General features: G+C 42.5%; 1 protein-coding gene across 1 annotated transcript in view; it reads right to left on the bottom strand.

Annotated features, from left to right (window-relative positions):
- The window catches only part of hsf4 (heat shock transcription factor 4), a 52,669-nt gene that overhangs the window by 13,917 nt on the left and 24,764 nt on the right, over positions 1 to 13,988 (bottom strand). Inside the window, exons 5-8 of the mRNA XM_056282366.1 lie at positions 12,424 to 12,499; positions 11,162 to 11,229; positions 5,131 to 5,230; positions 2,067 to 2,188 (exon numbers count right to left, since the gene is read on the bottom strand). Coding sequence (XP_056138341.1) covers positions 2,067 to 2,188; positions 5,131 to 5,230; positions 11,162 to 11,229; positions 12,424 to 12,499 — 366 coding nt within the window. The remainder of the gene's footprint in view (positions 1 to 2,066; positions 2,189 to 5,130; positions 5,231 to 11,161; positions 11,230 to 12,423; positions 12,500 to 13,988) is intronic.

Below are 13,988 nucleotides of genomic sequence, written 5' to 3' on the forward strand. Positions count from 1 at the left end.
ATGAGAAGCTGGCTAACATCCACCACATCTGTCCTCTCATCCAACGCTAAGGAGAAGTACTTGCAGTCATGCATGACTTGTTTTAGCTTTCCCTCGACATGATTTTAAAAGTCCAAAATTCTTCACGTCACTGTGTGATGGGACAGAGAGACCGTTTCAAAGTTCTTAGCCATGTTATCATCTCCAAAAGCTTTAGCCATCTCTACGGCACATAGTTTCACTGTTTCACCATCTGACAAGGGCGTCTTTGCTTTAGCAAGCTCAGGGAAAACAGCGTAAGACTCCTTGAGAGAGGACTCCTCTGTAGATGTGGCTTCTGTAAAAAGGCTCTGCTGTCAGTGTATTTTTCCTTTGAGGTCAGTGATGATAACGGCTCTGGCACCTCCGCTGTACATGCCATATTTGTCTTTGTGTGTGGTATTGTAGTGGTGACTCAAGTTGAAATCCTTCATGGCTGATTTGGTTTCCAGGCACACTATAGGTTTGCCTTTGAATTCTGTAAAAAATATATTCTGTTTTCCATCTTGCCTGGAAGACACGGTTCTCTAGGTCAAGTTTTATTTTTTTGCCGCTCATGTCTCTCCTCATCACGCGTCATTGTGCAAGAGCCCCCGCCAAGACCAAGATGAGACCATATGCAAGCCATTGCTTGGCTACAGGCCTCTTGTGTTTCAAGGGAGCGCCCTCTATCAGTGGACAGCATAATTACAATTGGGATCCAGTTCAAATGTGGTCAAATAGCCCGCTTGCTTCCAACGCCCATGAAACCAACAATTTATTGATATTTGGAAATTGACCTGTGGGTGACTGTACTGGGTGAGGACAGGGGCCGAATGTGGTCCGCGGGCCACCAGTTGCCCATGTCTGACCTAAAGCAAGCAGCAGTGGTGGGCGGGGCGCAAGGCCTGTGATATTTGCATATTCATAGACTAGATGTGCTTCCAGCTCCTTCGTTTTTTTTATTATTATTTTTACTTGGTAAAACCATGTTCAACAATATATTAATAATCTTGGGAGTATTTCTAAACTTTAAAACATGTCTGAAGGGGAACTTTAAGATTTGCTTGATATCAGACAGAATTGTCAACTCGTTACACTCCATTTCTATATCTTTGGTCTGACATTGCCTCCACTTCTACCCAATTCCACGGGGGATTCGATTTTCCTTAACCAATCAGTTGAGACCAAAGTATCGGCTTGAATCTAACGTCTTTTAAGTTGATACTCTTGCGTAGCCATGGCAACATACTGGTTTTGCCAGGGTTTTAAGAGTGGAGCGGAGCAAAGTAAAAACTACGATGTTGGGCAATACTGAGAAGACATGCCGATTTAGAACAGCCTCGATAACAGCGTCTATCTTGACTATAGCAGTTGCCATTGTTGTTATTATTCCTCCTCGTTTCTGGCACATGGCTTGACAATGCTTGACAACAGCTTGACAATGGCGTTAGTCCCTCCTGTGGCGCTGATTGGCTAATCATTAGTTCCCAGGCGGCGCTCATTGAATAATCGCCTTTTCAACCGAGAAATGTTTGTTTCAGGTCATGATGCCAGACCAGAATCAGTCATCTTGGTGGAGTGGACGGATTCAAAGGTCTGGACCCAGGCAATGTTAACAAATCATCCTGGCATCATCTATTCCCACTTAATACAGTTCAGGATCACAAGTGGGCTCAAGTTTATCCCAGCAGGCATTGGGCTGAAGGCCAGAAGACACCCTGGACAGGTCACTAGTCCATCACAGGGCATACAATCACAGTCACTTAACACACCACTCACATCTACAGGCAATTTAGAAACTCCAGTTCACCTAACATACATTTCTTTTGAATGTGGGGAAGAAACCGGTATACCCAAAGGAAACCCATGCAAACACAGGCAGAACATGTCAACGCCATGCAGATTGGCTGGAACCAAATCCAGGACAGAGCTAACCACTAAACTACTGTGAAACCCCTTGTTTAGACACTCCCGACATTTAATTACACAATTTATCTTTTCACAGTTTTGCCAAAGAAATATTTTTCAACAAAGCCTTGAGATTGATTGGTCATCCATTTACTTACCTGGTCTCATCAGGCTGCATCTGGATGGTCATACTGCTAGGCTGAGACATATCAGTAACATCAGAAATGATTGGTCCCCCTGTCAGCCCACTAGCAGAGCAAGACGAACTCTCATTGGAAGGCTAGGACAGAAGAGGAGAGGACTGTTACACTGTCTTTTCCAAACTGAGGATCGAACAACATCGTAGCTGTAATCAGCTCTAAATCAAATTCTTCCTCCTTTTAAAACCAACCTCCCTTTGTTACACTGCTTCACTTTATTATAAAAGGACCATTTAATGAGAGATAATGACAACACAGAAACAAATATGTTCACAAGAAAGAGTAAAAAGCAGAAATTGATTGAAACCCCTTCCAAATTTTTCACAGCATGGACATCTCGGTACTGGTTTTAATCTGGACTTCTGATAGATTATGAAAGCCAGATTCGATCAGACTACTGGTCTCTTCAGAGAAGTTTAGTTTAGTTCACTTTAATTTAGTTGAGTTCACATGTATTAATATACATGGACAGTCATACTCGACCCCGAGTGACCACCGATGATAATGAATATACATGGGGGCAATTGATTCATAGATTTTAGGCAAAGAGAAATAAAAAACTGTAGAGAAAAATACATTAAAACAAGCAGTGGAAAGAAATATGCTCACTTATTTAATATCAACATCTATGATATTACAGTATATCTCCACCTCTAAGATATTGGATTTTGTTGTGAACTATCTCCCGCCTCTGTTGATATCACAGAACAGACAGATTATGCCAGTGTGGTGTAAAAGGAAAATATTCACTCTTTTTTGCATTTTGTTGTGTTACAGCATGAAGTTAAAATTAATTTAAAAAAAGGAACTTTTTTCAGCGATCTCAGCATATTAATCCACAAAGATTATTTTCTTATACAAAGTGATTAAAAATAAAAGGCTGATTTTTTTTAAATTTATTTTTTTAATGATTCAGTTAGTATTCAACCCCTATAGAGTTAAAATACATCCAAATTCCTACCAATGTCCTTGGGACTGGCCCTCACTTGAGGCTAAATCGGTTTGTTAAGGGGGGAAAAAAACAAACTAATTTTGAAAAACAATTCTAATCTGGCGGAAAAGTTCACATTTCAACAAAGGGTTTAATTAAGTGACAAGGAGCAATGGAAACATGTCTTTGTATGTTCATATCAGTCTACCAGGAACATATGATATCAAAACAAAGTGAGAGCCTGCATTAGACTGTCACTGTAGATTTTAAAACATGTTGCCGCTCATCTGATTTGCTTCTTTACATTTCATATGTCATGGAGAAGCTACTCCCCTTGGTGAATGAGCTCGTAGGTGAGGACATATGTTCAAAAGGGGCTTTTCTAACTGCTAACTAATAACTAATGGGCTAAATGCTAGCCCATGCAGACCGGCAGCTCCGATAACACCGAGGGCGGTCTGGCGACGGCCTCATCTAGCCTTGACTGTATTTTTAGTGTCGTCGTGTGGAGTGCGGGGAGGTGTGTCGAAGGTGTCTGCTGAGGGAGCTTGGTCTGCTGTGTCTGGTGGGCCTAGGGATCACAGCCCTGACCGGATCTGTGCCTGAAGAGGAAACACCAAGGGCAGACTGACAGGATGTGAAAGCAGGGCAGGCTAGGCTAACTGCTAGCCCATGCAGACTGGCAGTTCTGACAGTCATCCTGGTTGGCATTCGTTCACCTGGACAGTGATTTATTTATTTTTTTAGATTAGATATATGTGTTAGTTTGGATATATGTGTTCTTGTAGTTTTTGGATATGTTTTTGTCTTTGTGTCGCACTGCTGTGGGCTGCGGGAAACAATGTTTCGTTTTATTTGTGCAAGTGCATGACATGAAATGACAAAGTGTTTCTGATTCTTTAAGTGCTTTTCCGACAATTCAATACTCTCCCTGGTAATGCCCCTCCTTCAGCTTGTTGTCTTTAAGAATCTCCAGGTATGATGGCCACATCATAGATGACAGGTGAGTGGTATCAAGGCAATCATTGGTTTCAGTCGTTATGCAACTGTTCAATTTATAAGTGTGGGGGATACCTGCAGTCATTGGGGTCTGACGAAGTCACTGGGATGAGGGATGAAACGTTTCTCCCATTAAATGTTATGTCCAGATGAACTGATCCAACTCTCTGGGATCCAGTGTATGTTCTTATTTAGTCTTTACAAAGCAAATAAAACAGGTCCTGATGCGCTATTCTGCATTTTTTGATAATGACCTCTTGTCTCGTTCTCTGCACAGGGAGTTAGTTTATTCCCTTAGAAACAGCTAAAAGGTCTACCTGATTCAGAGGGGAGTATTTGAGTAATTTCTTTTATTTATTTATTTTTAAAAAGGCAACTTTGAATTTGCTTACCATTTCAATGATGACAATGTTAGGGTACATCAGTTTACTCCAATTAAAACTACTAAACTTTACAATTCAGTGAAACAATTGGGCAAGGGTTGGCCAAATGCATAAAATAAAGTCTACTGTACACAGAGAAAAGCTGAATGTTTGCAAGGATGAATATTTGCATGTAAGGCTATCATCAATACTCTACAGCCTTGGATGACTTCACTCTGACAACTGACAAATTACATAAGGTGCACTGATATGTATTCATGTTGTTAGGGATGATTTTAAGAATGATATATTTAAACCAAATGATGTGAAAGGGCTCATGACAGGGCTCAATTTTTGGTGACAAAAGCTGAACTAAAACATGTTCAATTATGTCATAGTTTAACATTAGTCAAGTTTTATTGTTAGCCAACTAAGTTTGCACATACAAGTTATTTCTCTGGGTGGGACACTAGAATATAACGCAACATTCCAAAGTGGAAAATCTAAGAGTATCTGGAGAAGAATATTTGGAAATCTAACAGTATCTACATATCTAAGAATATTGAAGTTCGAAAAGGGGTAAAGGAAGTAAGGGAACAATAATTCATTCTAGAAATATTACTATATCTGCAGTAACAGATCTGAATAGGTGGTTTTGAATATAGTATGAATTGTACTAACAGATACAGTACTACCTATACAGCCAATAACTGCAAATATATTTCCTTACCGACTGGATGTAGAAGGGCTCATGGATGGGCTCCATTGGGTGACTATGGCTGAACTTAGAGGCAGGAAGGCTAGGGGAACCATCATCCAACATCAGGGGCCTGTAGGGATGACCAGAATTATACTGCACATCTGATAACAATTACTGAGACATCAACCAGCAGCAGCGATCTGTGACTCTTACAAACCTTGGCCCTCTGACCACCATTCCCTCGCCAAGAAAACAAGCAAACTACCAGCCTAGCTAACTGTGTTCTCACCTACAGTACTGCAAAAGTTACATATGACAATTCCTACTCTGAAACAAAAATTAAGATGCTAGTCCAGCCTAGGCAATGCAACCAGCAAACGGCACGGAGAGAGCGAGAGTTATCACACAAAAAAAAAAAAAAGAAGAAGAAAAAAGGTACATTTCTGAAGCAAAATGCAAATCCTCCTTACAAATCGGAGGGGAACCATCAGGGCACTCTAGGCCCTCAGAGAGAGCCCAAGATATTCTCAAAGATAATATTTAAAGAGTCATCAGTTCTAATTTTATTTTAATTTTAAGAATTCATAATTTCACAATCAACATCTAAACAAAAAGTTTCGGAAGAAATACACCCTTCAAACCTGCCTATTTAGTTTGTGTTGCTTTCTGAAGGGTTAAATGAAGGAAGCTCCTTTGTCTCCCTATCAGAATCTGGCTGAATCTGCAGTTGCTAGGAAGAAAATGCTCTGCTTTCAGCTCTGTGATTGGTGGTCCAGCTATAATTTTACAGAGGTCGGAGCAATAGAAATTCAATGAGAGAGCAATTTCAAATGACAGCAAAATTGAACAATTATATCTTCCCTCTAAATGGTTGGGCTTTGTTATCACTAACTTTATGACAAGTTCTGCCTGCTGTGGGGGAATATGAATCACAAACTGGCAGGGGGCGGGTGGACGCTGATAAACTAGCTTGCTGGTTAGCTTGCTGGTCACGATGGAAGCTGTGAGTTAACGTTACCGCTAGTGAGGAGGACATTGTTGCGAATTTATTATTTACGCCATTTTCAAGATTAACTTTCAATGAAAAGTTGGAGTTAATCAGCAAAAGAAGACCTACACCAGATCTTAATTTGGTAATTTAATTAAAATCTAATCGGCTGGAGGAGAAATGGGGTAGTGGTAATTCTGAAGGAAGAATATATCAAGAGTGTGTTTGGAGGTGAAGAGAGTGTCAGACAGAGTAATGAGTATGAAGGTGGAAATCGAAGATGTGATGATGAATGTTATCAGCCCATATGCCCTGCAAGTTGGGTGTGAGATGGAAGAGAAAGAAAAATTCTGAAGTGAGTTATATGAAGTTGTAGAGAGTGTACCCAAGGAGGAGAGAGTGGTGATTGGAGTAGACATCAATGGGCATGTTGGCGAAGGGAACAGAGGTGATGAGGAGGTGATGGGTAAGTATGGGAGGTATGGTGCAATCTAAGAGGTTGGAGACAGTAAGGTGGTGACAGGGTAGAATGTAGTTAGGCAGCATTGGATGGTGGTCTGTAGAATGACTTGGAGATCAAGAAGAGGAACAGAGTGAAGGCAGAGCCAAGGAAGTTGAAAGAAGTTGGAAGAAGGAAGACTGTTGTGTGGAGTTCAGGGAGGAGTTAAGACAGGCAGTGGGTGGCAGTGAAGAGTTGCCAGATGGCTGGGCAAGCACTGCAGAAATAGTGAGGGAGGGGCATCCCGGCGGCTCACCTGGTGGAGCGCGTAACCACATGGGGCTGAGTCCTTACTGCAGCGGCCTGGGTTCGAATCCGGCCCTGGCCCTTTGCTGCATGTCATCCCCTCTCTCTCTCCCCTGCCTTTCCTGTCTCTCTCTACTGTCACTGTTAAAGCAGAAAATGCCGAAAAAAATCTAAAAAATTTTTTAAAAAAATTAGTGAGAGAGAGAGCTAGGAAGGTACTTGGTATGTCATCTGGACAGAGGAAGGAGGACAAAGAGACTTGGTGGTGGAATGAGGAAGTACAGGAAACTATACGGAGGAAGAGGTTGAGGAAGAACAAGTGGGATAGAGAGATGAAGAAAGTAGATAAGAGTATAAGGAGATAGGGCATAAAGCGAAAAGAGAGGTGGTGAAGGCAATGGAAAGGTGTATGGCTAGTTCTATGAGAGGTTGGACACTAAGGAAGGAAAAAAAGACTTGTACCAATTGGCTAGACGGAGGGAGCGAGCTGAGCAGGATGTGCAGAAGGTTAGGGTAATGAAGGATAGCGATAGAAATGTGCTGACAAGTGAGGCGAGTGTGTTGAGAAGGTGGAAGGAGTACTTTGAGAGGCTGATGAATGAGGAAATGAGAAAAAGAGAAGGTTGGACGATGTGGGGATAGTGAATTAGGAAGTGTGGTGGATTAGCAAGGATGAGGTGAGGGCATCTATGAAGATGATGAAGAGTGGAAAGGCAGTTGGTCCAGATGACATACCTGTGGAGGCATGGAGGCATGGAGATGTTTAGGAGAGATGGCAGTGTAGTTTTGAACTAGGTTGTTTAACACAATCTTGGAAAGTGAGAGGATGCCTGAGGAGTGGAGAAGAAGTGTATTGATACTGATTTTCAAGAATAAGGGTGATGTGCAGAGCTGTAGCAACTACAGAGGTATAAAGTTCATCAGCCACAGCATGAAGATATGGGAAAGAGTAATAGAAGTTAAGAGGAGAGGTGACGATTAGCAAGCAGCAGTATGGTTTCATGCCACGAAAGAGCACCACAGATGTGACGTTTGCTTTGAGAATGTTGATGGAGAAGTTTAGAAAAGGAGTTACATTCTGTCTTTGTGAATTTGGAGAAAGCATATCACAAGGTGCTGAGAGATGAGGTGTGGTATTGTTTGAGGAAGTTGGGAGTGGCAAAGAAGGAAAGAAAGAAAGTGGGAAAGAAGTGTAAGAGTGGTGCAGGATATGTATGAGGGAAGTGTGACAATGGTGAGGTGTGAGGTAGGAATGACAGATGGGTTCAAGGTGGAGGTGGGATTACATCAAGGATCGGCTCTGAGCCCTTTCTTGTTTGCAATGGTGATGGACAGGTTGACTGATGAGGTCAGGCAGGAGTCTCCGTGGACTAGGATGTTCGCAGATGACATTCTGATCTGTGTGAAAGTAAGGAGCAGGTTGAGGAGAGCCTGGAGAGGTGGAGGTATGCACTGGAGAGAAGAGGAATGAAAGTAATTAGGAGCAAGATGGAATACATATGCATGAATGAGGGGGAGGACAGCGGAATGGTGAGGATGTAAGGAGTAGAGGTGGTGAAGGTGGATGAGTTGAAATATTTGGGGTCAACTGTTCAAAGTAACAGGGAGTGTGGAAGAGAGGTGAAGAAGAGAGTGCAGAAGAGTGTCAGGAGTGATTTGCAACAGAAGGGTACCAGCAAGAGTGAAGGGGATGGTTTACAAGATGGTTGTGAGACCAGCAATATTGTATGGTTTGGAGACAATGGCACTGATGAAAAGAGAGGAGGCAGAGTTGGAGGTGGCAGAGTTGAAGGTGTTAAGATTTTAACATCGGGAGCGATGAAGAAGGACAGGATCAGGAACAAGTATATTAGAGGGACAGCTCAGATTGGACGGTTTGGAGACAAAGCAAGAGAGGCAAGCTGGAGATGGTTCGGACTTGTGCGGAGGAGAGCTGCTGGGTGTATTGGGAGAAGCATGCTGAGATGGAGCTCCCAGGCAAGAGGAAACAAGGAAGGCCAAAGCAGAGGTTTGCGGATGTGGTGAGGGAGGACATGCAGGAAGCTGGTGTGACAGTGAACGATGCAGAGGACAGGAAGAGATTGAAACAGATGACCTGCTGTGGCACCCCTAACAGGAGCAGCCGAAAGAGGAAAAAGAAGAAGAATTAAAATCTAATAGGCCATTGTTCCAACTGACTTTATTCCGGCCACCGCTGCCATTGTTTTGTATACACATGCTAAGCTCATTATGCAGAATTACCGGTTAATCTGTAAATTAACCAACTCAGAGTCATTCTACACATCTACCGTAACATATATTTAATAGGCTGCTGTGCCAATCTAATAACATGATTTATTAACAATATTTCTTGTTTGTGGTGGTGGGTTCAAAATTGCCATGATTGCCTTTCACTGTCCATGGTTCTGAAGTGTCTGTCGCTAATGGCTGCTTGGTTGTGTGTGTGCCGTCATGACGTGTAGGCTTAAATGAAGTTTTTTTGGCTTTCTGTGGTAGGAGGGGGTGATGTCACACGTTTTGCACCCAGGCCGCTGTCAGCATATTCTGCTGAAGTGCACACACAGCTTGTGTGATGGTGCGATTATTTGTATTGAACCGTGACTCTCAAACCTTGGACCTCTGACCACCCTTCCCTCGTCGGGGGGGGGGGGGCAAACTACCAGCCTAGCTTACTGTATCCTCTCCTATAGCACTGCATAAGTTTCCCATGATAATTCCAGCTCTGAGACAAAGATTAAGACGCTAGTCCAGCCGGGGCAACGCAACGAGCAGACAGCACAGACAACAGAGTTACCACCGAAACAACAAACAGCTGACTCTGAAAGCAAAATGCAAATCTTCCTTCCAAACAACCACATCATCATCAGTTCTACACTGAGCTTTAGTAAGGTAGAAACCTGCAGCATTGCTGCACACTGGGCTGGTGTTATTTCAAGGCAGAGTGTTTCAGTGGTCAACTTGATCGTCTGTTAGTCTTTTATAAAGACTGCTGTTTACACTGTGATTTTATTAGTATGAGAATCAGTCAAAAATAAAGAAAAACTATCCTATATTTTGATAAATCAGTGGCCCATGAAAGTAATCTGTGTTTACTCTATTGTGTTTTCCTGTTTGATTATTCTTGTTAAATATGCAACACCCCCCCCCCCGCACACACACACTTCTGAGCAACTTGTTTGGCTTTATAAAAGTTGATAATATACTGAAAGATGGAGCCATTCAGTTGACTGTGTACTTTGCAAATCAGTAAATTCATGTATGATTAAGCTCATTCATAGTGAGCTCTTTCTCAACTATTTAATTAAGAGTTGGTACATAAAATCATCATTCCTTGTGTATAGACACTAGAGCAAACTTATTCCCACTAAAGGAACACTGGTCAAAAAATATGGGGGCGTCCGGATGGTGCAGCGGTCTATTCCGTTGCCTACCAACACGGGGATCGCTGGTTCGAATCCCTGTGTTACCTCCGGCTTGGTCGGACGTGCCTACAGACACAATTGGCCGTGTCTGTGGGTGGGAAGCCGGATGTGGGTATGAGTCCTGGTTGCTGAATTAGTGCCTCCTCTGGTCGGTCGGGGTGCCTGTTCGGGCGGCTGGGGGCGGGGGCTGGGGGGAATAGCGTGATCCTCCCAGTCCCCTTGGCAAAACTCCTCACTGTCAAGTGAAAAGAAGCAGCTGGCGACTCCACATGTATCAGAGGAGGCATGTGGTAGTCTGCAGCCCTCCCCGGATTGGCAGAGGGGGTGGAGCAGAGACCGGGACGGCTCAGAAGAGTGGGGTAATTGGCCGGATACAATTGGGGGGAAAAAGGGGAGAAAAAAAATGCTCACACCGATTCTCTTGGAATGGGTGAGCATATTATATTCCTTCAAAACAGGTTAAATGTATTGGAGGAACATTTCCTTACTTGCTGCTCCACTACAAAAGTTCCATATTTAGGCATGACGGTCCTTTCTCATGCTGGGTTTGTTCACATGCCACACACAGCAGAGCTGAACCAGCACTTTACACACTCAGGCTGCAGCAGGGTCATGCACTTTGCTCTGGCTTCCCTCTGTGTGTGTGTGTGTGTGTGTGTGTGTGTGTACGTGTACGAAAGCACGTGTGTGTGTGTCTGACTGACTCAGCACTCATCTCCATTCATAGCATTTGGATTGTTCAGTGTGTCAGCTGAGCCAGCCCTTCCCTCTGCCCCACTATGGCCCTGTTTGTCTCACTTTTGTTGACTTGTTCCTGTGTGTGTGTGTGTGTGTGTGTGTGTGTGTGTGTGCGTGCGTGCGTGCGTGCGTGCATGTGTGTTGAGTGTGGGGGTGGGGGTAACTCACAGTTTTCTCTTTAGGCCTACAGAACTGGGTGTGTTCGACTGCATCTGGCTGAACAGAAACTGAATCAGCTGGCAAAAAAAAAACATAGGATGAATCAGCACCACCCACACACACACACACACACACACACACACACACACAACTTTTCTCACTCTTGTTTCTCCCCTTTTACGGCAGAAAATATACAAATGATCCAATTGGGAAATGGATTTCTCACTGTGGAATCCAGACCCAGTGAGATGAAGCAGAGTTCTAGTAACAGTGTCATGTTTGTCACACAAGTTTAATGAGTACGCCCAATGTTAGTATTATAGTAGGCTATGGAAAGAAAAGGGAATTCTTCTGTGTGAAACTACTGTACATTCTACTGTACAATCTGCTGTACATTCTACTGTAGTCTCCTGTAGTCTACTGTACAATCTGCTGTACATTCTACTGTACACTCTATTGTATGTTCTACTGTACATTCTACTCTACATTCTACAGTACATTCTACTGTACAATCTATTGTACGTTCTACTGTACATTTTACTTTACAATCTATTGTACGTTCTACTGTACATTTTACTTTACAATCTATTGTACGTTCTACTGTACATTTTACTTTACAATCTATTGTACATTCTACTGTACAATCTACTGTATAATCTATTGTAAGTTCTACTGTACAATCTGCTGTACAATCTACTGTATATTCTAATGTACAATCTGCTGTACATTCTACTGTACAATCTGCTGATAAGGAGAGTTGTCAAAACGAACAAATTTGCCTTTACAGTTATATCCATCCATTCCATCCACCATCCAAACCGCTTATCCTGCTCTAAGGGTGGCGGGGATGCTGGAGCCTACCTCAGCAGTCATTGGGCGGCAGGCGGGGAGACACCCTGGACAGGCCACCAGGCCATCACAGGGTCAGCACACAATTGGATATGTGGATCAGGAATTTTTGGAACAACTATATAAAAATGGTGCTAATTATAAAGTAACATTGGAACGAATGCGCAAAAAGGTTTGTATGTCGTGGCTATCTAACGATCCAAGGATCATCAAGCAATGAAATATAATTAGTGTGAATGCTGTTATATCAATGCGCATAATTTAGTTCAAATAAGAGTAAAAAAGTTTGAATACGAATTGTTAAGTACTGTTGCATCTTCACACACACACACACACACACACACACACACACACACACACACACACACACACACACACACTCACACACACACACACACACACACACAGAGAGAAATACCAACCTTGTTCATGACTTTCTGCTGCTGTGTGTGGTTCTGTCTCAGTGAGACCACCTCCCTCCACAGAACCTCATTCTGTCTGCAGAGATGAGAGGAGGAAGAGAAGTTGGATGAACACCAAAATGGAACAAGTGCAGTTACAGAGGAGAGGACGAGACAAGGAGAAGGAAAAGAGGAAATTGTGATGGAATATGGCACTTCAGATGAATCATGTGTTTTGAATGGTCCTTTATATTTCGTTTTTTTTATACTGTCAAGAATTCTAAGTAGGTTTACCTGAAAAAAGCTGACTTGACACTTACAGGCAAAGACATATAGAATATGCACAAAACACACACACACACACGCATACCAATGAGCACACACAAAAACACACTTGATTCTTTTTAAGGATTGTACTGGTTAGTGGGTGGGTGTGTGTGTGTGTGTGTGTGTGTGTGTGTGTGTGTGTGTGTGTGTGTGTGTGTGTGTGTGTGCAGTCAGGTGAGCAGGTGAACATTCTCTCCTCTCATAAGGGACAATACTGCAGCACAAAGCAGCAGGTCTATACAATAGCAGCTTTTTTCAGCAACAATAGGCTGTAGAGAAAAAGTCATGTCATCCAGTAGGTGATTTGTTCTGACTTCACAAGGAGAATAGTCGGCAGGTATATTGCTGTTCTTTTACTTTCCCTTCCCATTTGTACTTGGTCACAAACCGGGCATTTTAAATATAAGGTATCTGAACTGTCATCCATGCAAAGAATCCAAAGCAAGTCTTCTAATTCAAAACAACATATTCCCAATAGCATCCAGCCAATATGTTTTAAGTCACATTGTTTTAAATCAGGCTGTTGTCATTATTTCTGAACACCGCATGGAATTCATGCATTCTTGATGTTCCTTAGGACAGAAATTTTACATTATTCAGATGACAGACTTAACTCTTCCGCGGTGTGTGCTGCGTGGGATAATTTACACATCACAGTAGCTGGGTTTTTTTGTAAAATGCTTTTTCAATAGGACAAAAAAAATGCCACCCCCGTTTCAGATTTGGATTTGGCCATAGCAATTACTGCTGATTACTGCTGGCTGATCACTGAACTTGACATGTTCAGCAATGCCCTTGTTTACAGTCAATAACAAACCTCCACTCACAACACGGAGCTACCCTTTATAATCAAAATCTTGGAAATTAACACTTTGCCTGATAGTATTTTGATTCTAATTATCAAACGAAGGGAGTAATTAAACTTTCAGGTCAGGTAAATTTGAATCAGTGAAACTTAAAAAAAAATTGTTATGATCTTTTGGTCATTGTCAAGGAGTGAAATAGGATGATGCCCACTTGGATCCAGAGGATCTTTTCCTTTCTCATGCATAAGCGAGATGATTGCTGTATGTATGGAAGGTGCTAGGAACCCAACTTCATATGCATCCTTATATACTTCCAACAATATAGGACTGATAATTCCTATAAAAATCGGCAGGGAGGCCATCCACCCCGGCAGCCTCATCAAGGGGTATATTTTCAATAACCTGAGAAATCTCTTCAAGTTTTAGCAGACCCTCTAGGTATTCCAAAAGATC

The sequence above is a fragment of the Lampris incognitus genome, chromosome 6, assembly GCF_029633865.1.
Source record: "Lampris incognitus isolate fLamInc1 chromosome 6, fLamInc1.hap2, whole genome shotgun sequence".
NCBI lineage: Eukaryota > Metazoa > Chordata > Actinopteri > Lampriformes > Lampridae > Lampris > Lampris incognitus.